General features: G+C 36.4%; 1 protein-coding gene across 3 annotated transcripts in view; it reads left to right on the plus strand.

The window, feature by feature from the left end:
- Positions 1 to 26,084, plus strand: part of UBR3 (ubiquitin protein ligase E3 component n-recognin 3) — a 256,407-nt gene that overhangs the window by 144,792 nt on the left and 85,531 nt on the right. For all 3 annotated transcript variants that reach the window (XM_024243049.3, XM_024243051.3, XM_024243050.3), the window contains exons 25-26: positions 14,580 to 14,729; positions 22,270 to 22,403. In XM_024243049.3, coding sequence (XP_024098817.3) covers positions 14,580 to 14,729; positions 22,270 to 22,403 — 284 coding nt within the window. The remainder of the gene's footprint in view (positions 1 to 14,579; positions 14,730 to 22,269; positions 22,404 to 26,084) is intronic.

Genomic DNA, 26,084 nt, shown 5'->3' on the forward strand with positions numbered 1-26,084 from the left:
CTACCAGTAGTATACAAGCATGCCCTTTCTCTACATCCTTGCCAGCATCTGTGATTGTTTTCTTTTTGATAATAGCTATTTTAACTGGGGTGAGATGGATGATATCTTGTTGCAGTTTTGATTTGTATTCCCATAGGATTAATCATGCTGACCTTTTTTTTTCATATGCCTGTTGGTCATTTGTATGTCTTTTTTGAGAAATGACTTATCAGATAATTTGTCCATTTTCAAATTGGATTATTTTCTGCTATTAACTTGTTTGAGTTTATTTTGTATTCTAGTTATTAATCCTTTGTCCCATGGATAGTTTACAAATATTTTCTCTCATACTGTAGGTTGTCTCTTCACTCTGTTGATTGTTTTCTTTGCTGTACAAAATCTTTCTAGCTGATATAACCCCATTTATCTATTTTTGCTTTTGGTGCTTGTACTTTTGATGTTGTACACAAAAAAATCTTTACTCAGACCAATGCCTTAAGCATTTCCACAGTGTTTTCTTCTAGTAATTTCATGATTTGAGGTATTAGAAAGTCTTTAATCCATTTGGATTTGATTTTTGTATATATTGAGAGATAAGGGTCTAGTTTCATTTTTCTACTTACAGATACTTAGTTTTCCAAACATCATTTATTGAAGAGACTGTCTTTTCCCAAGCACTGAATGTTTTTGGTACCTTTGTTGAAAATCAGTTGGCTGTAAATATGTGTATTTATTTCTGTGTTCTCTATTCTGTTCCATTTGTCTTTGTGTCTTTTTTTTTTTTTTTTTAGATGGAGTCTTGCTCTGTTACCCAGGCTGGAGTTCAGTGGTGCAATCTCGGCTCACTGCAAGCTCCACTTCCCGGGTTCATGCCATTCTCCTGCCTCAGCCTCCCAAGCAGCTGGGACTACAGGCGCCTGCCACCATGCCCGGCTAATTTTTTTATATTTTTAGTAGAGACAGGGTTTCACTGTGTTAGCCAGGATGGTCTCCATCTCCTGACCTTGTGATCCACCTGCCTTGGCCTCCCAAAGTGCTGGGATTACAGGCATGAGCCACCACACCCGGCCTGTGTCTGTTTTTTATGCCAGTACCATGCTATTTTGATTAATACAGCTTTGTAGTATATTTTGATGTCAGGAAGTATGATGCCTCCAGCTTTTTTTTTTTTTTTTGGCTCAGGATTGCTTTGGCTATTCAGGATGTTTTGTGATTCCATATCATATGAATTTTTCTATCTGTTTTTCTACCTCTGTGAAGAATGTCATTGGTATTGATAGGGATTGCATTGTGTAGATCACTTTTGGTAGTATGGTCATTTTCACAATATTCTTCCAATCCATGACATGAGATGTCTGTCCATTTTTTGGTGATGACTTCAATTTCTTTCATCCGTGTTTTATAGTTTTCCTTGTAGGAGCTTTTACCTCCTTGGTTAAACTTGTTCCTAGGTTTTTTTTTTTTTTTTTTTTTTTTTTTTGTAGCTGTTGTAAATGAGTTTTTTTCTTGATTTCTTTTTCTGCTAGTTTATTATTGATGTATAGAAACACTACTGATTTTTCTATGTTAATTTTGTATCCTGAAGCTTTACTGAATTTGCTTATCAGTTCTAAGAGTTTCTTGGCAAAGCTTTTAGGTTTTTCTATATGTAAAGTCAAGTCATCTGCAAATAGTGACAATTTGACTTCTCCCTTTTCCATTTGGATGCCCATTATTTCTCTTGCCTAAATGCTCTGGCTTAGACTTTCAGTTCTGTGTTGGAAAAGAGTGGTGAGAGTGGGCATCCTTGTCTTGTTCCAGTTCTTAGAGGAAAAGCTTTCAGCTTTTCCTTGTTCAGTATAATGTTAGCTCTGGACTTGTCATATACAGTCATCATTGTGTTGACATACCTCCATCTATACCTAGTTTGTTGAGGGTTGTCATGAAGGGATGTTGAATTTTGTCAAATGCTTTTTCTGCATCTTTTGAGATGACTGTATAATTTTTGTCCTTCATTCTGTTGCTGTGAGGTATCATGTTTATTGATTTGCATCCTATGTTTAACAATCCTTGCATCCTTGGAATAAATCCCATTTCATCATGGTGAGTGATCTTTTAGCTCTCTAGTATTTGTTAAGGATTTTTTGCATCTGTGTTCATCAGGGATATTGGCCTGTAGTTTTTTTTGTTGTGTCTTTGTCTGGTTTTTGTATCATGGTAATGCTTGCCTTGTAGAATGAGTTCAGAATAATTCCCTTCTTATTTTTCTGGAAGAGTTTGAGAAGAATTGGTATTGGTTCTTTAACATTTTGGCAGAATTCAGCAGTGAAGTCATGTGGTCCTGGGCTTTTCTTTGATGGGAGACTTTTTATTACTGATTCAGTCTCATTACTCATCATTTATCTGTTCAGATTTTTAATTTCTTCTTGGTTCAATTTTGGTAGGTTGTATGTGTCCAGGAATTTATCCATTTCTTTCAGGTTTTCCAATTGGTTGGCATATAGTTGTTCATAATAGTCTCTAATGACCCTTTGTATTTCCGTGGCATCGTTTCTAATGTTCCTTATTCATTTCTGATTTTATTTTGAGTCTTTTCTCATTTTTCCTTGGTTAGTATAGCTAATGGTTTGTCAATTTTATCTTTTCACAAAACCAGCCTTCCGTTTCATTGATCTTTTGCATTTTTTAACTCTCAATTTTATTTATTTCAGCTCCAATCTTTATTATTTCCTTCCTCTTGCTAATTTTAAGTTTGGTTTATTTTTGCTTTTCTGGTTCCTTGAGATACATTATTAGGTTGTTTATTTGAAATCTTTCTACTTTTTCAGTGTAGGTGTTTATTGCTATAAACTTCCTTCTAATTCTACTTTTGCTGTATCCTATAGGTTTTGGTATGTTGTGTTTCTGTTTTCATTTGTTTCAAGAAACTTTTAAATTTCCTTCTTAAGGCTGGGCGTGGTGGCTCTTGCCTGTAATCTCAGCACTTTGGGAGGCCAAGCGGGTGGATTGCTTTAGTCCAGGAGTTCAGAACCAGCCTGCACAACATGGCGAAACCCCAAAATACAAAAATTAGCCTGGTGTGGTGGTGCATGCCTGTAGTACAGCTACTTGAGAGGCTGAGGTGGGAGGATTGCTTGAGCCCGGGAGGTGGAGGTTGCAGTAATCAGAGATCATGCCACTGTACTCCAGCCTGGATGACAGAGTGAGACCCTGTCTCAAAAAAACAACAACAAAAATTCCCTCTTAATTTCTTCCTTGATCCATTGGTTGTTCAGGAACATGTTATTTAATTTCTGTGTATTTGTACAGTTTCAAAAGTTCCTCTTGTTATTAATTTCCGTTATATTCCATTGTGGTCAGAAAATATACTTGATTTGATTTAAATTCCTTTAAGTTTGTTGTGACTTGTTTTTTGGCCTAACATGTGATCTATCCTGGAAAATGTTCCATATGCTATTGAAAAGAGTGTGTATTCTGCTGCTTTTGTTGAAATGTTCTGTAAAAGTCTGTTAGGTCTGTTTGGCTTAAAGTGCAGTTTAAATTCAGTGTTTCTTTGTTGATTTTCTGTTTAGATGATTTGTCTAGTACTGAGAGTGGGCTGTTGCCAACCATTATTGAAGAGTCTATCTCTTCCTTGATATCTAATATTTGCTTTGTATATTTGGGTGCTCTGGCATTGAGTGCATATTGTTGTATCCTCTTGTCTGGGTGTGGTACCTTGTGTCTGTAGTCTCAGCTACCCAGGAGGCTGAGATGGGAGGATTACATGAGGCTAGGAGTTCAGGACTGCAGTATGCTATGATTGTATCTGTGAATAGTCACTTTACTCCAGCCTGGGCAACAGAGCAGCAAGACTCTGTCTCTAAAAAAACAAACAAAAAGGAATTCAGAATTGGGACCCCCAATCCAGACCCATATATCTGGATCTGCAATTAAAAACGTATGAATATATATATATATATACACACATATATATATACATATATATGTATATATATGTATATATGTATATATGTATATATGTGTGTATATATATATACACACACATACATATAATGATAAAGAGATCAATTCAGAAAGAGAATTATATATATATATATTCTCTTTTTGAATTGATCTCTTTATCATTATATAATGACCATTTTTTTCTCTTTTAACAGTTTTGGACTTAAAGCCTGTTTTATCTGCATGTTTTTCTTTTTCATTTGCTTTAAAATTTTTTTTTAATTCCTTTGCTTTCAGTTTATATGTGTTTTTACTGGCAAAGTGAATTTCTTGTAGGCAGCATATAGTTGGATCACTTTTTTTTTGTTTTTTTAAATCCATACAGGCAGTGTGTATGCTTTAAGTGGAGAATTTAATTTGTTTACATTCAAGGTTATTATTGATAGATGAGGACTTTTTGTTGTTGTTAATTGTTTTCTGGTTGTGTATCCTTTGTTCCTTTCTTCCTCTCTTATTGTTTATCATTGTGTTTTAGTGATTTTCTGTAGTGATAATGTTTGATTTTTTTTTTATTTCTACTGTGTGTATCTGGTCTGCCAGTGAGCTTTATACTTTTTCATTTTTTCATGATGGTGATTATTGCGTTTTTGTTTCCACACACAGGACTCTCCTGAGCATTTCTTGTAAGTTTGGTCTAGTGGTGATGAATTCCCTCAGTTTCTCCTTGTCTAGGAGAGACTTTATTTCTCCATTATTTCTGTAGGATAGCTTTGCTGGGTGTAGTATTTTTGGTAGGCAATTATTTTCTTTCAAAATTTCAGAACTTTGAAAATATCTATTTTTTACTGGCCTGTAAGGTTTTTGCTGAGAAATCTGTTCTTAGTCTAATGGGGATTCCCTTATATGTAACTTGATGCTTTTCTCTTGCTGTTTTTAGAATTGTCTCTGTCTTTCACTTTTTATAATTTGACTATGTTTGCCTTGGGGAGGACGTTTTTGAGTCTAATCTGAGAACTTTTGAGCTTCTTGGATCTAGATGTCCATATTTCTTCCCAGACTTGGGAATTTTTCAGGTGTTACTAGTTTTCTATGCCATTTTTATCTCTTCTTCTTAGTTGTTCACTTAATGGTGTTCCATAAATCTTATAGGCTTTCTTCACTCTTGTATTCTTTTCCCCCTCAAGTAATTTTAAATGACTTAACTTCACGTTCAGAGATTCCTTTTTCTACTTGATCAAGTCTGCTGTTGAAGCTCTCTGTGGTATTTTTTTGTTTGATTTATTCAGCTGTTTGTTTGGTTCAACTCTTTCGGATTTTTGTTTGGTTCTTTTTCATGATAGTCTATCTCTTTGTTGAATTTCTTATGCGTAAGACATTTTCCTGATTCTATTGAATTATGTATCTGTATTTTCTTGTATCTAATTGAGTTTCCTTAAGATTCATCTTTTGAATTTTTTTTCTGGCAATTTGTTGATTTCCTTTTCATTTGGGTCTGTTACTAGAGAGCTATGAAGTTCAAAATCTATATTAGGTTTTTCCAGAGGGACAGAAATGGTGGGATATGTATATATGAAAGGGAGTTTACTAGGGAGAATTGGCTTACATAATTACAAAGGTGACATCCCATGATTGGCCATCTGCAAGCCGGGGGATGAGAAAAGCTAGTACCATGGTTCATTCCTCATTCCAAGTCTAAAACCCTCAAAACCAGGGAAGCTGACAGTACAGTACCTGGTCTGAGGCTGAAGGCCTGAAAACCCCCAAGAGACTTTTGTTACAGGTCCCAAAGCCCAAAGGCCAAAGAACCTGTGTCAAATGTCCAAGGGCAGGAGGAGAAAAGGTGTTCTGCTCTGGGAGGGAGAGAGAGAGAGGAAGCCAAGCCAGCTGAATATCACCCTTCTGCCTACTTTGTTCTAGCTTTACCCACAGTCTGTTGGATAGTGCTCACCCACAATGAGGGCAGATGTTCCTCTTTCATTCACTGACTCACATGTCATTCTCCTCTGGAAAACCCTCACAGACACACCCAGAAACAACGTTCCACCAGCCATCTAGGCATCCCTCAATGCAGTCAAATTGACACCTCGTATTAGCCATCAGTTCATTTTGTCGTGTCGTATTTCCTTGCTTTTTCATGTTTCTTATGTCACTGCATTGATAACTGTACATTTTGTGGAATTGTTGTGTCTTCTGAACTTCCTAGATTGGCTTTTGTAGAGAATGATGCACCTGCAGTTGAATCTTAGTGTGCTGGCTGGGAAAGATGTGGTGACTCTGTTTCTGGGTGGGTATAGTGGTATAACTTCCATGCAGCTTCTCTGGTGGCGTTCAGCATCAGCAATAACTGTGGCCTAGGCTATAGAAGTTTGTGGTAGCAGCAGTGGTGACATAGGCTGTTAATGTCCTTGGTGGCAAAGCCTTTTGGGCTCCGCCTATTCTCATTTTCTCCACAGTGGGGAGACTTACCCAAGGGGATCCCTCTTGGTGTCATGTCTTTCATGGCCTATGAGTACCAGTAGCAGTGCTGGGTTCCAGGTGCAGGTGCTTGGAGGGGCTGTGGGGCCTGGGTTTCATGAACCTATTATGGCACTTGGGTCTTGGCATGCCATTTTGCTCTCTGTGGTAGGGGTAGATTTAGGTTGCCACAGAGTCAGGATCTGTGACTCTGAGGCACCTTCTAGCAGCTTGGATTCAGGGAGTTGGGTTGTTTACCCCTGGGGAACAGGTCACATCTTGCCTCTGGGGAAGAAAGGGTGCTCCTGAGGTTTGAGCCCAGGGTGCAGGATATAGCCACTATTTGGGAGTCTGAGCCAGTAGGGCTTAGTAGCAGCCATGTCCCTGGGGATGTAGTACTGTATAGTGGTTACTCTAGACCCTGTGATGGTGGGGCTTGGCAGTATCCCAGACTCTGTGATCCCAGGTGCAGTGTCAGCAAGTATGTCAGAATGGCCAAATACAGATGTCATTTGGGCCCTTGAGGGTTATGGAGCAGCACAGCAGGGAGTCCACTCCCCATGGAGAAGGGTGTCTCAGCAGCTTAGACCTTAGGGGCTAGTCTAGCTCCAGGGAAGCAAGTTACTAGAGTTGTTTGACCTGTATGGAGGAGTGTCTCGGCTCAGCCACTGCTCTGTTTTCCTGGGATGACGGGTGTCATATCAGGCTAGCCCTAGGCTCTGTAGCTCAGCCAGGGCATTAGTTCCCCAGGAGGTATTATACTGTTAAGAGAATGAAATGGTAAGCCATAGACTGAGAGGAAATATTTGCAAAACACACATCTGATAAAGGACTGGTATTCAAAAGATATAAATAATTCAACAATAAGAAAACAACCTAGTTTTTAAAATGAGCAAAAGATCTGAACAGACACCTTACAAAGAAGATGCAAGAATGGTAAATAAGTATGTCAAAAGATGCTCAGCATCATTCATCATTAGGGAAATGCAGAGTAAAACAACAGTGAGATACCACTACACGGCTATGACTAAATGCAGAAATCTGACACTACCAATTTTTTGTGAGAATACAGAGCAGTGGGAACTCTAATTCATTGATGGTTGCAATTCAAAATGGTATGGCTGCTTTGGAAGAGTTTGGCATTTTCCTGTAAAGCTAAGCTTATTCTTACCATATGATCCATCACTTGTGCTCTTAGATATTTATTTAACTGATTAAAAAACTTATTTCCACACAAAAAAATCTTCATACTTATTTTTATAGCAACTTTATTTATAATTGCTCAGAATTGGAAGCAGCTAAGATGTCCTTCCATAGATGAATGGATAAAGAAACTGTGGCACATACATATAATGAAATATTGTCCAGCAATAAAAAGGAATGAACTGTTAAGCCACATGAAGACATGGATGAATCTTAAATACATACCGCTTAGTGAAAGTAGCCAATCTGAAAATATTACATACTGTGTGTTTCCAGTTATATGACATTCTGGAAAATGCAGGGTTGAGGCACAGGTGAATAAATGAAACATGGGAGTTTTTTTAGAGCATTGAAATTATTCTGTGTGATACAGTAAAGTTCGATACGTAACACTGTTAAAACCCTTAGAACTTTATAGCAGAAAGAGTGAATCTTTAAAGTATGTATATTTAAAAAAATCATTTAGGAATTGGGGTGATCCCAGGATGAAATGCAGACTATGACAGGAGAATCTAACTGTATTACGAATGTATGAACTTGTGATGTATGAAACAACCTCACGGAAAAGAGTAGGGGGAAAGGTGCTGGCTACCTAACTTTGGAAATAAATAGCAACAATAAAACTAAAGGCAAAAGAAACTGTGTGTAACCAGTGGATTAAAGTTTCCCTGTGGCATCATGAGTTAACAATTCTGAAACCGCTATACGTATATACTGAGATTGAACAATTAAGTAAATGAATGGCAGATGATGAGAGCTGAATTTCTCACTGTTGGAGTAAGAAGTTACAGATAAGGGGAGAAGGCTAGAACGATTCATGTGATAATAATGGATTAGAGTTGGAGACATTAGTATGAACTCATGTTTAGACAACTCTAGATAAAGATGGAATTATATATGTATAAATACAGGCATATGCATATGCATGAGTTAGTGTACAGACACGTAGTCCCTTCTTTTGTCAGCTGAAAGGGCCTAGAAGCAAGGACATCCCAGTAGAAACTGGAATGGGGAGTTATATTCCACCTCCTTGAGGATAAAGGCACTATATAAAATATTAGGCATTCTTCTGCTTAGGAAACTTATCTGTGTTCCCTTGTTTATTTATTCATTCATTTATATTAGTATGTACTCATGGATATTTCCCAGGTACAAACACACCCATTGCCCAGATCTTGGTTTCTAATACAGTCCCCTCCTCCCTTGCTGAAAAGAGGAACTAGGGTCCTTGGAGGCATGGTTGATTTTTAAGAACTGGGGCAAGGAACATGCAGGGTGGATCTGGTATATCTCATAGGGCCAGAAAGTAGAGGGGTACTCAAAAACAAACAACCCCCACCCCCTCTAGTGATGATATGGGCTGGGGCTATGTCAAGGGGCACAGGAGTCAACTGAGAGTTTCCAGTGGCCAAAGCTGGAACAATTTGAGCAACAAAGTAAAGTATAATGCATTATAACCCTGAGTATAAAAGAAATATCAATGAGTATATACTAGTATAAATGATTGAATAAATAAGGTAGCATAGAGAAATTTCCTATGCAGAAGAATACCAAGTATTTTATGTAGAGCCTTTACCCTCAAGGAGGTGGAATATAACTCCCCACTCCTTAAGTGTGAGCTGCATGTAATGGCTTCTTGGTGTGGAAAGGGGGAAAAGAGTTATTTTATGGTAGAGTAACTTGGGAAACATCTTAACCAGGTGATCAAGGTCAGCACCAGCAGTGGTAATTCATGTTAATATTATGTACCCTTGATATGATGTGATGAGAATGATGCTTCTGTGATCTTCCTCTCTAAAATCGATAACCTTAGACTAATCATGAGAAAAACATCAGACAAATCATAATTGAGGACTGTTATGCAAATACCTGGACAGTACTCCTCAAAACTGTCAAGGTCATCAAAGCAAGGAAACAAGGAAAGTCTGAGAAACTGTCACAGTTTCTTCTTAGAAGAACATAAGGGGACGTAACAACTAAATGTAATGTGATATCCTGGGTTGGAAAAAGAACATTGGATAAAAATGAAGGAAGTCTGAAAAAAATTGGATTTTAGTTAATTTGTCAATATTGTATCAATAAAAATTAATATATGTTCATTAATTCTAACAGTCATACCATGCTAATGTAAAGTTTAAGGTGAAACTGTGTGGGGGGTACATGTAGTATCTGCAAATCTAAAACTATTCTAAAATGGGAAGATTATTTTTTAAAAAAGAAAGCGAATACTCTATACACCAACTAAAAAAAGAGGAAAATAAGAATGATAATAAAAATGATGACTAATTGAAGATAATACTGTACATCCTTATCAAAATTAATGATATCGTGCAGTGGGAGTTTTGCAATATTGGCACTTATCTGAGGGAAGTCAGACTTCTTAGCAGAAATCAGTGAACTCTGATAGTGTACTTAGTTTATAAATAGTAACTCACCTGCTAGGTTAGTAGCAAGTAGTTCTCAGTTGCTTTTAAAAATTAGATTGTGTTAAAAAATTTAAAATTTTGTATTAATTTATGCAATAAAAATTCTCTGTGCCTGCCACTGGGCTGCAAACCACACCTTACTCTTTGCTACTTGTGTTTTGCCACTGCTTATTCCTCTTTCAAATAAAAATGTATTTCACATGATTTTGAGGGCACCAAATACATCATCCCTGTGTCATTTCCCCATCCTTCCATTCAGCCACAAAACCCCACAAACGTGAAAGCAAAACATGAACCAAGAAGATTTTTGATTGTTCTATGCTTATTTTAGTTTAAATTAATCTAATTAATTTATAAATATAAAGGTTAAGAAAGGCAAAGGCTATTTTGTAATTAAAGATTAATTTTATATTAAAATAGGCTCTAACTATTTTTAACAAATATTAGAACAGGAAATTTTATGTAACAGTGTAAACTCTTGAAGTAGAACTGTGGTATTTGTGAATATGGAAGCTTTTCACTCTGATGATGTTAAATTAATGGTTGTAAAATAAGTAGATATTAAAGATAAAAATCATTTTGGAAAATGATTTTTTTAATTCCTTAGACTAGAAAATATTCCAAACGGAAACACCTTTATTACTTTAAATATTAGTTTTTATGACTCATCTTGGTAAGGCAAAGTACTTCAATTCTTTTGAGTTTCTATATTATAATTAACATACAGTAGAATTACTATATTAGTTAGCAATTGTTGTGTAACTAGCTGTCCCCCAAAATTTAGTGATTTAAAAAAACAACCCCTAGTTAGTTTTCATGAGTCAATGAGTAGACTCAGTGGTTCTGTTGTGAACCAAACTTTTCTGGAGAAGGCTTAGCTGATCTCATCACCCACAGACCCATGGGCTGAATTGTGGGTCTGTGATCTGCTGATTGGTTAACAGGGGGCTGCCATGAGCTGGTGAGACAACTTATGTGTGTTCCATTTGGTCTCTCCTCCTCTGGCAAGGTAGCCAGAGGACTACCTTGGACTTATTCTCATGGAGATGGTAGAGTTGAGAGAGTGTAAGCAAGAGAGAGAAACTATGCAAGGTGGAGTTGAGAGAGAGTGAGAGCAAGAGAGAGAAACTATGCAAGATCACCTGAGGCCTAGTCTTGGAAGGCATATTGTTGTTTTTGCCACATTCTCTCTCCTTTTTTTTTTTTTTTTTTTTTTTGAGATGGAGTCTCACTCATTCTGTCGCCCAGGCTGTAGTATGGTGGTGTGATCTTGGCTCACTGTAGCCTCCGCCTCCCAAGTTCAAGTGATTCTCTTGTCTCAGCCTCCTGAGTAGCTGGGATTACAGGCACGCGTCACCACACCCAGCCAATTTTTGTATTTTTAGTAGAGATGGAGTTTTGCCATGTTGTCCAGGCTGGTCTTGAGCTCCTGGCCTCAGGCAATCCACCTGCCTTGGCCTCCCAAAAGTGCTGGGATTATAGCTGTGAGCCACCGTGCCCATCCTCCACATTCTCTTCGTTAAAACAAGTCAAGGCCAGCTGATATTCAAGGAGTGGGGAAATAAACTCTCTCTTGATGAGAGGAATTACAGTATCACATTGTGAAGAGCATGGATACAGGGAGGAGTGGAGAATTGGGGCCATCTTGCGGTCATTTGGCTAAGTGTAATAGCATTCAGAAGAATCAGCTGCTTCATTCAGATAGATTCTTTTCTGTTCGTGTAAAACCAAACAGATAAATTAACTATTGCTTTAGTTATCTTTTTTGTATTTATTGTAATAATATCAATTATGGTAATTTAAGTAGTACTTTTGTTCTAAAAGGGCAAATGTGAATTTTATACAGAAACCCTTTTAATTTGAATTGAACTGAAAGTTAAAGTAGAACTTAAGAATTCCAGGGTTATTTGGTAGCAAGAATGTTTTCATTATGAGTTTCTAGTAACACTTGGATTTGTCATCTTTGACTATTACTCTCTCAGTTTTGCATCTTTTATTCATTTAATTGACCTAGATTGTAAATCATTGTAATTTCTTCACTGCCTCAATTTGCATGGCACATCATTTAGATTTTTTTTTTTGGTGTGGAAAATATGTGCAGATATTGATGTGTGCATTAAGTACCTTTATTATAATACTTGTTACAGAATATACCAAGTTACTCATTTAGAGTAGGGGTTTTTAAAAGAAACCTTTTTATTGAAATATACTCATAATGCATGTTTCAGGATTTTAGAGCTCTTTGAGTTTTAACAAACAGATTGTGACTGTATAACTGAATCCAGATTGAGAAACCATCATCCAAATTGAGAAATAAAAATTACTAGCATCCCATAAGCTCCCTTCATGGTCTCTTTCTGTCACTGCTTCTTCAAAGAGTAACCAGTATCATTACTTGTGACTCTGTATATTAGTTTTTCATGCTTTTGTTCTTTAACAATTTACATACAATATGTACTTTTTTGGGGCCTGACTTCTTTCAGAATAGGTTCTTTATTTTTTCATATCTCACAGATAAATGAGAAACAATAATCACATTTAAATACAGCATTTCATTTGGACACAAATCCTTTTTAAATCTTACTAAAAATGTGAGAATTTGGTACTGGAATGATAGAATCAACCATATATTACCAGTAACATTTTAGTTCAACATAGGATATAAAAAGCTGTGACTTTTCCTCCTCTTTTCAGAAATAAACCATGATCTTAGTTTCTTGAAGAAAAAAAGGGACATTGGTGTCTGTAATTTTTAAAGTCAGACTTCAAATAAAAAGTACTCTACATGAAAATGAGTTCACCTATTTTATTTTCATGCCATTGGTACTATATCACCATTGAAGATTGTCATTGAAATTTCTTTTAAAAACTAGAAAAGATGACTTAGCATCATCTTGGATAATGTGTTTTGGCATCAGGGTTTCCTTGAGGTTTTCAAGTCGATTGTACCAAGACTTATTTAAAAAAAAAAAAAAGATCTTTATGTGTGAGACAGGGTTAATGAAATTGTATTTCTTTGGCACTTAACACGAGACTGAGTTATTTCACTGTACTTTGTCAGGTATCTCTGTGTTCTCCTTTGCACTTGAGAGCAGACAAATTTCTTTTTTCCGCATGGTTTTCTCTTCTCTTTTCTCCCTAAGACCCAAAGTAGTCTCATATGAACTCTTTTCTTTTCTTTTCTTTTTTTTTTTTTTTCTGAGACATAGTTTCACTCCTGTTGTCCAGGCTGGAGTGCAGTGGTGCGATCTCAGCTAACTGCAACCTCTGCCTCCTGGGTTCAAGTGATTCTCCTGCCTTATCCTTCCAAGTAGCCAGGATTACAGGTGCCCGCTACCATGCCTGGCCAGTTTTTTGTATTTTTAATGGAGACAGGGTTTCACCATGTTGGCCACGCTTGGTCTCAAACTCCTGACCTCAGGTGATCCGCCCGCCTCAGCCTCCCAAAGTGCTGGGATTACAGGCATGAGCCACTATGCCCGGCCTCATATGAACTCTTAATGGCCTCTTGTACTTTTTTCTTTTGAAATCTTTTCATTTTGACCTACTAGTGTGTTTTCATAGACATTGTGCTTTTTGGTTTGATTCTATTCAGGTACCGTTTTTGTTTTTGTTTTTGTTTGCTAATTTCTTTGTGGCATCTTTTTATTTCCATTAATACTAGGCATTACCCAAAGTTCTATTTTAGGTTACTGTCCCTTTTCCTCTCAGTCATTCTTCATAAGTATCAGATGTATGTATATCTGCATGAATTCTTATTTTAAAATATCTAAACTTGACGTTTTTCTTATTTCTGACATGTATTTTTACATATTTACTTAGATGTGCCTCCATCTTTTAAACATTTCATAAAGCACTTCTGCTTCCCTGTTCTTCCCAGTCTCTTCCACCTGTTTCTTTGTCACACCAGTGGCAGCATCAGTTATCTTCATGAATTTAAGTGTCTTTGTCTGTAAATAATTATTAACTCAATATTTTATTTTTTGCTATTAGTAACATTATATCACCAGAGGATTACTGCTATTTTTGATGAGTTCTGCTTTATTTGTGTGTAATATGGTCATATCTTTATGATTTCCCTACATTAAAAAACATATTGATAGCTACTGTTTCTGAGATATAATCACTAGAATTGAGAGTGAGAAAGAAATAGTTTTTTTCTCTTTTATATTCTAGTAAATACTACCATATTTTCCCAAGAGCTGTCATGTTGTGAATAACCCCTTAGGTGCCTCAAGGAAAATTAAAACAAACATCTCCCCCCTTCTTTCTGTAACATGTTATTTTAAAGTATTTCTCTTTTGATACAAATATCTTTGCCTCTATGTTTTCTGTATCTATTTTATATTTGAATGATACAACATTAGAAGTGTATTTAACCATATTTTAGTTTAAGTCTTTCGTTATTAAAGTCTTTGCATTATTTTATCTGTCTAAATATTTTACTTGAGTAAGGTTATTTTTTCCACAGTTTTATTACTGTATATTGATATTGAAGCTAAAAATTGTTTAAACTTGATTTTTCTCTCACACTTTCATTGAAGAGAGATTTTCCTCCTAAGGAATTAAAGAGATGTAACTTTTTTCCCTCAGATTCTCCTGAGAATGATATTCCTATGGAGATCACCACGGCAGAACCACAGGTTTCCGAGGCAGTATATGACTGTGTTATTTGTGGACAGAGTGGTCCCTCCTCTGAAGACCGACCTACTGGATTAGTTGTACTGTTACAAGCATCCTCAGGTAAAATCAAAGTAATTTTTTCATGGGAACATTTTAGAGCTGAAGTATATACAACAGATTAATAAATATCTGTATTAAATGAAAATTATATCTTTGTCTACTTATAACTAGGCAAGGGTCAGTTTAGATCCAAATAACAAAGATTCTTCATCTGGTTATATCTTACTTTCCTGGACATGAGTGTTAGAAGAAACTCCTAACAGAGATCTTGCTATATGGTTTCACAATTTTTTTCTTTAAAGTGTGATGGTGTATTACCAATGTTTGGTGGCCAATAACTGCGTTCAGCTTTCTTGGTAATTATAATTGTTCTGGCCGGGTGTGATGCCTTGCGTCTGTAATTCCAGCACTTTGGGAGGCTGAGGTGGGCAGATCACCTGAGGTCAGGAGTTCCGATACTAGCCAGGCCAACATGGCGAAACCCCGTCTCTACTAAAAATATAAAATATTGGCCGGTGTGGTGGAGGGCACCTGTAATCCCAGCTACTTGGGAGCCTGAGGCAGGAGAATCGCTGGAACCTGGGAGGCAGAGGTTGCAGTGAGCTGAGATTGCACCACTGCACTCCAGCCTGGGTGACAGAGCAAGACTCTGTCTCCAAAAAAAAAAAAACAAAAAACAATTGTTCTAAAATCTGGAAAACTCCTTAGCCCATAAATATTGTCAGTTTTTAATTACACAAGGCATATTTAGATGGCTCTGCCTTTATTTGTTCAAACAGTCTGTGAATTGGTATGTTTACCAGTCTATAGTTTTAAACTATATAATTCTATTATAAATTATAAATGTATAATTTTAAAAGTTTGAGGGATTTGTCTGAATGGTGTCCATTGTCTTCCATAATGAAGTATTTTTGAGGGTAGTGATAATTCTTACACAATCTAGTCGCAATAAATTTAATCCTTTTCCAACAAGAGTATGTGTAAAATAAAGAGAAAAAAAATTCTTACATATTTCTTCAGAGGATTATTTTCTAGGGTGTTAACTCTCTGAATTAGTAGGGTAAAATGGAAAGAGTTAGATATTAGAAACTCCCGTGAATTTGAATATGGTATTGCTTTACTTACTGTGGCCAAATATGTTTTTTTCTTTTATGTAGAGAGCTCATATTGACTTTAGAGGATTTTTGTGTTGGTTAAGTAATGTAATATAAGCAAAAAGAATCCAATATGATGCCTAGTAAATTCGTTTCTTCTGTTACTCTTCTTGCCTAAAATGAATTGATTTGGGAAATCCTGATTTAGTGGGACATTGAAGTAGAGTTGTCCAAATCAGAAATGCTTACTGAAAGGGAAATGTGTGGAAGTATTAACTACTTTTACAGCTACTTTTCCTTTCTACTACTCTTAGGAAAGCAGTTTATTAGATTATTGCCAATTGACTTTCAACTTCGTGATTAAATATGATATAGTTATCAATTTAATGATTTGTTTTATTCATTAATTTATTTCATAGATATTTATTGAGCTCCCAGGCGTCAGGCACTGTTCTAGTAAGAGACAAAACAAAATCCCTGCTCCAATGAAACTTGTGTTCTTGTTTTAAGCTTTTATTTGTTCATTATTTTATATTTTTAAGTTTATTTGGTCTGTTACTTTTTAAAGTCTCTTTTAAACAATTGTATATGCTAGCTAGACCAATAAATATTAAACAATTCCACTATACTGTAGCTGTCTTATCCCTTAGAGGTAGAAGGAAAAAAATAAGAAACTAATATTGCCAGGACACGGTGGTTTACGCCTATAATTCCAGCACTTTGGGAAGCCAAGGCGGGAGGATTGCTTGAGTCTAGGAGTTCAAGACCAGCCTGGGCAACACAGTAAGACCCTGTCTCTACAAAAAGTAAAATTAGAGAGGTGTGGTGATGTGTACCTGTGGTCCCAGCTACTCAGGAGGCCAAGGTGGGAGGATTGCCTGAGCCCAGGAGGTCGAGGTTGCAGTGAGCTGAGATTGCACCATGCACTCTAGCCTGCGTGACAGAGTAAGACCCTGTCTTTAAAAAAATTAAAAAAGAAAAAAAGAAACTGACATTAAAGAGTATTAAAACTCAGGAATGATTTTAGTATAATAGGTGAATTCTCTAGCTATTTCCTTCTTTACCATCTGAGCCTTATCCACCCATTGATACTTTCCCCTTTTACCCCTTTTTTCTCTGGGCTTCTTTATTTTGATTCATTTCTTCTCTTTTAGATTTGAATATGGAAAATTTTTAACAGTATGCTAAAGAGATGTGCAAAGTGAACCCCCATGTCCCCATCTATCTTCAACAGTGATTAATTTCTGGCTAATCTTATTTCATTTGTTCCCTCCTTATTAGAATTATTTTGAAGCAGATTTCAGACATCATATAATTTCGTCTGTAAAAAATTCAGTGTTTCTGTTAAAAAGAAAGGTCTTGTTTTTTAAACATAACCACAGTCAGTCCTAAATAAATTCTTCAATATCATCAAACATCTAGTCAGTGTTTAAAATTTCCCCATTGTCTCTATTTATTTATTTATTTAGCTTAATTTATTTATAGTTGCAGTATTCCTTTGTGGTCTTTTAATTAATAGATCCACTCTCCCTCTATCTTTACCCCCTCCTCCCATCATTTTACTTTTTTAAATAAATTGGATCATTGAAAACCAATTTGGATTTTTCTGAATGTTGCTGTGATGTTTAACATATTCCTCTGTTCCCTCTATTTTCTCTCTGTGAGATTAGTAGCAAGTGATGATTACTGCCTAAATCCATCAGTTGATCAGAGATTACAAATCTCTTTCATGTTTTTTTTTGTTGTTTATTAGCTGACATATACTTCTATAAAAGAAATTTCACTTCATCACCTATTTTTTGTTACTCTGAGATACAGATTACACAGGAAAGACAGGGTAGACACAGTATTCTTTCCTTTTATTTACAGGTGCTCAAAATATTGAGATAGTGGGGTTTAAAAATCATTTTCTAAAGATAATTAGTACTTTTAGGTATCACTAATGAACTCTGTTTTTAATCATTATGAACTCTATTAATAACTCTGTAGTTACTTTCTTGTTGATGCTCGTGTTCTTCCATCTTTGTTCACTGAGAGCTTATTCGAGTTGTCTCCTGAGTTCTTTTGACAAAAGCCTAGAGTAGTAAGTAGCCTTGGGTCTTTCTACATTTTTTGGTGTGGCAAGTTACAATAAATTTATCATACATATTTCCTGCCCTGAAATCAGCAATCTCTCAAAGAAGCGTTAGTTCCTTTTTAGTGGGAAATGGTATTTAGAGACAAAAGTCTGGATGCTAGGTGTGCTTATTGTTCTAGATCTTTTTAGTGTTCACTGATATTTTATTGCCATGTTCTTCAAACCACGTATTAAGGAAAAGTCTCATGCTTTTAACTCTTTATTTTTATATTTGATTTATGATAAATTACAGACTTTTGATTAGGAACCCTTCAAAACACTGCTTAAATTAAGGGCCTTTAAGTACATTTATCTACATGGAAAGATATTAATTTATGTGCCATCTCATTATTGCTCAGAATGCCTGTTGTAAACATTACTGATTTGGGGAGCTTCAGTTCTCCATAGGAGAGGAATACAATATTATATAGTTTTTTCATTTTACTAAACCCTACAATCTTTGCAAAGATTCAGAAAGTCCAAAGTTGCAAAGATTCAGAAAGAGCAAAGTTAGTTTTCATAGCACTTCAAAAATATATATAATAAAAGAAAGTAAATCCGGAAAGAACTGCATATCTAGATTTGTAAACCAAATAATAATGTTTTTGTTTGTGGAAGAGTGTAGGCATTGAGATAAAAACACAAAGGGAAGGGGGATGGAGCAGTTTTTGTATATTTCTGAAATGAAGTAGATATTTATTTAAATTTGATTGTTACAAAGTGAAGATGTTAATTCTAATCCCCAGGGTAAACACTATAAAAAAAAAGTTACACACACACGCACACACACACACACACACACACAAAAGAAAAGAGAAGGGAATCAAAATTTTATACCAGAAAATTCAATTAATTACAAAAGAAGGCAGTAATCAATTAAAGAAGAAATAGAAAACAAGTAGCAAAATGGAAGAATTAATTTTTTTTAAAGTTAGTAATTACTTAAAATATAAATGCATTAAACTGCCCAGGTAAAAGGCAGAGGTTGACAGAATGAATTTTTAAAAATGTAATGCTACAAGAGATTCACTTTAGATCCAGAGACACAATAAGTTGAAAGTGAAAGGATGGGAAGAGATTCCATGCAAATAGTAACCAAAAGAGAGCTGGGGTGGTTATACTATGAGACAAAGTAAACTGTAAGTTAAGAATTGTTACGAGAGACAAAGAAGGAGATTATATATTGATAAACAGCCAATCCATCATGAAGGCATTATAAACATATATGCTCCGAACAACAGAGTCCCCAATGTATGAAGCAAAAATGGACAGAATTGAAGGGAGAAATAGATACTTCTAAAATAATAATTGGAGACTTTAATTTATAGAACAATTAGACAGAAGATCAGAAAGGAAACTGAATACTTGAGCAACACTGTAAAACAACTAGACCTAACAGACTTATATAGAACACTCCACCCAATAACAGTGGAATATATATTTTTCTCAATGGTATATGGAACATTATCCTAGGTAGACCATATGTTAGGCCACAAAACAAGCCTCAGTAACATTTTAAAAGATTGAAATTATTCAAAAAATTGTCTGTGGTCATAATGGAATGAAACTAGCTATGAATAACAAAAGGAAACCTGGGAAATTCACAAGTATGTGGAAATTAAACAACATACTCTTTATTTTATTATTATTATTTTTTTGAGATGGGGTCTCACTCTGTCACGCAGGCTGGAGTGCAGTGGCGCGGTCTCGGCTCGCTGCAAGCTCCGCCTCCTGGGTTCACGCCATTCTCCTGCCTCAGCTTCCCAAGTAGCTGGGACCACAGGCGCCTGCCGCTATGCCCAGCTAATTTTTTGTATTTTTAGTAGAGACGGGGTTTCACCGTGTTAGCCAGGATGGTCTCGATCTCCTGACCTCGTGATCCGCCCGCCTCAGCCTCCCAAAGTGTTGGGATTATAGGCGTGAGCCACCGTGCCTGGCCTAAAACAACATACTCTTAAACAACCAATGGGCCAAAGAATAAATTACAAATGAAATTAGAAAACACTTTGAGGTGAAGGAAAATGAAAATACAGCATACCCAAACCTTTAGAATGCAGTGAAAATGGGGAAATTTACAGCTGTAAATGCATACATTAAAAAATATGCAAATAACTAAAATCAGAAATGAAATTGTTGACTTTACTACAGACCTCACGGAAATAAAAAGGATTATAGGAGAATACTATGACCAATTTATGCCAAAAAATTAGATGACATGGATTAAATGAATGATTTCCTAGAAATACACAAACTACCAAATGGACCCAAGAAGTAATAAAAAGTTTGAACATATTTATAACAAATAAAAAGATTGATTCAGTAATTTTTTAAAATCTGACAGTGAAAAGAACAGGACCAGATGGCTTCACTGGTGAATTCTATCAGTCATTTAAAGAATTAACACCAGTGCTTCTCAAACTTGTCCAAAAAATAGAGGAGTGAACACTTCCCAATTTATTCTGAGGCTAGCATTCTATGAGGCTAGCTTTGATACCAAAGCCAGATAAACACAGGAAAACAGTAGACCAATATCCCTTATGAGTATACATGCAAAAATTCTCAACAAAATTCTAGCAAACTGAATGCAGCAGTATATTAAGAGGATTATGCATCATGGTAATTATATTTTAGCTAGTAGCATGTACCAGCTTTTGTCTCTTATTTCTATTGCTGTTATAAATCCTCGCAAAACTTAGGGCCCGCAGTGATAAACCTATTATTCTCTTTTTTAAGAGCAGCTCTTCTGATGCACACATCATGACATTTTATCTGTAAATACTTTAGAATATAACTCCTAAGAACAAGGATATTCTTTTTAAAAATTCTTATATATATTTTGAGACTTAGAGTCCCTTTCTGTTGCTCAGGCTGGAGTGCAGTGACACGATCTCAGCTCACTGCAACCCCAGCCTCCCAGGCTCAAGCAATTCTCATGCCTTAGCCTCTTGAGTAGCTGGGATTACAGGTGTGCACCACCATACCCAGCTAAATTTTGTATTTTTATTAGAGATGGGGTTTTGTCATGTTGGCCAGGCCGGTCTTGAACTTCTGGCCTCAAGTAGTCTGTCCACCTTGGCCTCCCAAAGTGCTGGGTTTACAGGCATGAGCCACCACACCCAGCCCAAGAATATTCTTTTACATAATTATGGTACCATTATCATTCCTAAGAAATGTAACATTAGTAACATCAAATATTGTTTATATTCAGATTCTCTCAGTTGTCCCTGCAATATTTTTTGTATTTCTTATTTACTTGATAAATAAAAATTGTACATATTTATGGGGTACATAAATTTGATGTGATATTTTGACATGTATACATTGTGGAATGATCAAGTCAAGCTAATGTATATACCACTTTACCATTAGTCAGGCTGATTAACATATACACATACACACTTATATCATTTTTTTGTGGTCAGAGTCAGTAATATTTTTATAGCAGATATTTCTTGATCCACAATCAAATAAAAGATCATGTATTGTTTTTTATTATTATTTCTTGTTAGTCTCCTGTAATTTAGAAGAGTTTCTCTAGCCCCTTTTTAAAGTTTCAGAGTCCAGGTTGGTTGTTCCATAGAGTATCTCAGAATCTGGATTTGTGTGGTTATTTCCTTGTTACTAGATTGAAGTTAAACAGTTTTGGCAAGGGTATTATACAGGTGATGTTCCTTCCAACAGCATTACATCAGGAGGTTCACTGTGTCAATTTGTCCTATTATTGGTGGTGCCAACCAAGTTTGATCACTTGGGTAAGGTAGTAGGTAATCTGTAGGATGATACGTTAAGACTCTACTCACCCTTTTACCCTTTTATTTGATTTTCCTTGCCTGGGTCAGTGAACGTATTGTATTATCTATTACTATTATTATTCTTTTTAATATTCAACTTTTCTCAGATTTTGCCAGTCAGAACGCCAGGTCCTTATAAATCTGCTCCCTCAGTGTTTGAACACTTCCTTGCTCTTTTTAATCACACATCCTTCCGGGCTCACCTTGCACTTTTCCCCAACCCTGGACTCAGCTCTTTCTCCAAGGATCTCTTCTTCCTTTTAGTGAGAAATAGTATATTTAGAAATAAAGTCTGTGAATACTGGAGAATTATATCATCTAGGCTTTTTCAGTGGACGGATTTAGGAACCCATCCATCCATCCATCTTGAGTTTATAATCATAGTTCAGTGTTATTTTTTAAAGTAAATATTGGCATATTTGAAGCTTTATTTAGCCTGTAGAAGAAAACTAGAATACCACTTTTTTGAGGGGTCTTTAAAAATATTCTAATAGTGAAATAATTCGAGTTGCTTGTGGTAAATAACTCAGCTTTTCTTGGAGTTACAGGTCTATGGCATTGATTATTTTTGATTAATGAGCTTTTATCTGTTAATGTAGTTTTGGGGCAGTGCCGTGACAATGTTGAGCCAAAAAAGTTGCCGATTACTGAAGAGGAGCAGATTTACCCTTGGGATACCTGTGCAGCCGTTCATGATGTGAGGCTTTCATTATTACAGCGTTATTTTAAGGATGTAAGTACTCTTTATAAAATAGTACTTTTGTCTGCCAAGTTGATGGTTATTTCCCCCAGAATTTTACATGTCTTTTACCAAAATGGCATTCTGATGTTAAATTTGAAAGTTTATTAGAAAAAAATTAATATGTGGATAGAAAGAAATGGAAATCTGTTAATAAGCATTTCAGGTAATAAATGTGATACCTTTGTTTTAAATGTTTATTGTGTGATACACACATTCAGTTAAGTGGAATGATGAGTACAGCAGGTCCTTAAATAATGATGTTTCTTTCAACATTGTTTTGTTATAATGTTGATGAGAAAAAAATAAATTCCCTTCCAGGGCCACTGTCAGTGTGGAATTTATGCGTTCTCCCCATGTCTTTATGGGTTTTGTCTGGGTATTCCAGTTCTTCCTACTTCCCAAAGATGTGCTGCACATTAGGTTAATTAGCATGTTTAAATTGTCCTGGTATGAGTCAGTATGGGTGTGGATGTGAGTGTGTCCTGCCATGGGATGGGGTCCTGCCCAGGGTCAATTCCTACCTTGTGCTCTGAGCTGCGGGATATGCTCTGACCTGCGGGGTAGGCTCCAGCCACCTATGACTGTGAACTGGAATAAGTAGGTTGGAAAATGAATGAAATAATGAAAACATATTTTTTTAATTTATAAATTTATAAAGTGTATGATAAAGTAAAAATTTATAAAGTATATGATAATTATACAGCTACATAATAACGATGTGGTATGAAAGGGCTCAGTGAACCCGCATATTTGTTATTGTTTGTTTTTAAACTGCATGGTAATAGGAAGTGCTCTTTAACGATTTTCACTTTGCAAACATTTATTCCTTAATTTAACCCATCACCACTACTACTGACAGCACTCGTTATTTTGTCAAAAATTGGGTAAATCGTTATCTTGTTTTCATTAACCTTTCTCAAATGTATGCATACTCCGCATTTATTTCAGTGTTTTGTATTAGAAATGTTTTGGGTCTTTAGAAGTTTTGATGATGTTTTTGTAATCAGAAATATACTATAGGAATTTAACTCTTGTTTATATCAATTAACCTGTGGTTAAATTAGTTTTGTTCCACATCATTTGCTTAAAGTCACAGTTTCCAAGAACCTATTGATAACATTAAGCGAGGACTTAATGTATTAACTCTGTAGAAACTTTTATTATTGTAGGAATGTTGTATGAAGATTTTTGCCTCCCTCTTTTACTTTCATTTAAACATATATAATAAAATTTCATTATGATACTTTTAAAATGTAAAGTAAGGATGGATTTGATTCATATCTGCTACGACTTCTTACAAACTTAGTAGTTTTTTTTCAGGCTCTGGCACTTATAAGTATCTGAAGGCCTTCAAGATAAACTTTAGTAGCAGCAGCATTGTTAACGTCTTTTTAAAATTTCTGTATTCCTTTTGATGTTTCCTGAGTGGATTATCAAATGGGGTTTCCTTTCTCCTGTTGTAGTTTTTTTAAAATCTACTGTGTCTTGAATTAAATAAATGTAAGATATTAGCTTAAAATATAAAGTAAAACATTATTTTTAGTTAGCTATATGAGATGATTATATGGATAGATTTCCAAATAGAACTTCTTTCTTGCCCATAAATCCATTGGTTGAAGTGGAAGAAATTAGTAAGATAAATGGAAGACAGAATACATAATCAGAATAAATAGGAACTGACCTAGTGATGATAAGAGCCAGAGTAGAGTCTGGTTCCTTAATATGCTAGGCTGACAAGAAGGTTTCTGGTGGCTTCTGCAGGAGCTGATGGAGCTACAGGAAGGTATTGTGTAGAGTAGAAGGAGTGCTAGACCAGAAAAACTGGGATTTGGTCCTGATTCTGCCATTTCTGAGCAATGTGAGCTTGGCCAAATCCCTGAAGTGGTCTGAGACTTAATTTCCTCATCTGTAAAATGGGACTGATAATGATCTTTCATGCAGTAATCACCAGGTTAGAGTTCACTCTGCATATAGGTCACTCTGCATATAATGCAGGTTAATATAAATGTAAAGTGATGTTTTAAATATTCAAGCTATCCCATTTAGGAAGGCTAGGTTAGGCCTGTTAGGCAGTTTGGGTTAAGTAATAAGGGTCATGCTTCCGTATATTTTCAGACTTTAAAATGAAATTATGGTTATTTTGTAACAGTCTCTGTATGTGCATGTGTATAAATACACGTATGTGTGCACACACGTATTTTCACATTTTTTTCTTTGTTCTTTATTGCTTTGGACTTTTTTTTTTTTTTTTTTTTGAGATAGAGTCTCATTCTGTCGCCAGGCTGGAGTGCAGTGGTGCGATCTCGGTTCACTGCGACTTCCACATCCTGGGGCCTGGGTTCAAATGATTCCCCTGCCTCAGCCTTCCGAGTAGCTGGGACTACTGGCAGCCACCACCACGTCCGGCTAATTTTTTATATTTTTAGTAGAGACAGGGTTTCACCATGTTGGCCAGGATAGTCTCGATCTCTTGACCTCATGATCTGCCCACCTTGGCCTCCCAAAGTGCTGGGATTACAGGCTTGAGCCACCATACCCGGCCTGCTTTGGATTTTTTTTTTTACAGGATACATATATTACTTTATTAATCAGAGACCAATAAATATTTTATTTTCAAGGAAAATTGGGAAACAATGCTAAGTTCTGCTTTTGCAGAAATTTACTACCACCTTATTTAGACTTTATTTTCTTGTCATAATGACACAGGATTATTTTGGTGCAACTTCAGTAGGCAGAAACCTCTGTGGCTGGTGGCATCTCTGCCCGGGCTTCGCTTGGGCCCACTGGGCTCACTCTACCCAGGCTGGCTGGCAGGCTGCGCTCAGCTCACTCCCCAGCCTGGATCCCGCAACCACTGCAGCTCCAAGCTCTGCCTGTGGTGGGGCCAGGCGTGTTGCAAGCAGCTTCTGTGGCTGGGTGCCAGCATTCAAATGAGGGGGATGCAGTGGCACCCGAAAACTCAGAGACACCAGCAACCACAGAGCCCCAAGGGGGTGTCACAGCTTCTGCTTGGGGAGTACCGAGGTCTGGGCCCCCAGAAGGGTCACAGCTCTTCACTCCTGTAATCTAGTGAATGGAGGCATGTCACAACTCTTTTCATTCCCGCTACTCACAGCTCTGTGAGCCGGCCAGGAGCATGTTACAGCCCTTTTTGCTCCTGCCATTTGGTGAGTAGGTTCTTGTCCCACAACCAAGAAGAATGAAGTACATGGACACCAGAGAGTGAGCAAGGCAGAGAAGAATTTTATCAAGTGACAGAAAAGATCTCAACAACAAGAGGGGACCTGAAGTGGGTAGCCTTCTGTGTGAGAGGGGGCCTGAAAATGGATAGCTGCCTTGTGACTGAGTCCATGGTTTTCATGGTCTTGGAATGGGGGAGTGCATGCTGAATGGTCCGTGTGTGGACCTGATAAAAGCACCATTTGATTTTCAAGGAAGTTCTCACTCCAGTCATGGGCTCTACCTGAAACTGCAGCTCGGTTTTCAGGCTTTAAATTGTCTGTGGTTTGGAGGTTGGGTTTCACCAGGGACCTGGCCCTGTCTGCCTAGGAATTTGTCTGTCTCCTGCCACTGTCAATAATCCCGGTTTTCATTTTTATCATTTTTAATTACTTTAGAGTAAACAGGTAAAGATGAATCCCAACACCAAATAGAAAACTTTTTAAAAATTCA

This window comes from Pongo abelii, chromosome 11, assembly GCF_028885655.2.
Source record: "Pongo abelii isolate AG06213 chromosome 11, NHGRI_mPonAbe1-v2.0_pri, whole genome shotgun sequence".
In the NCBI taxonomy this organism is placed as follows: domain Eukaryota; kingdom Metazoa; phylum Chordata; class Mammalia; order Primates; family Hominidae; genus Pongo; species Pongo abelii.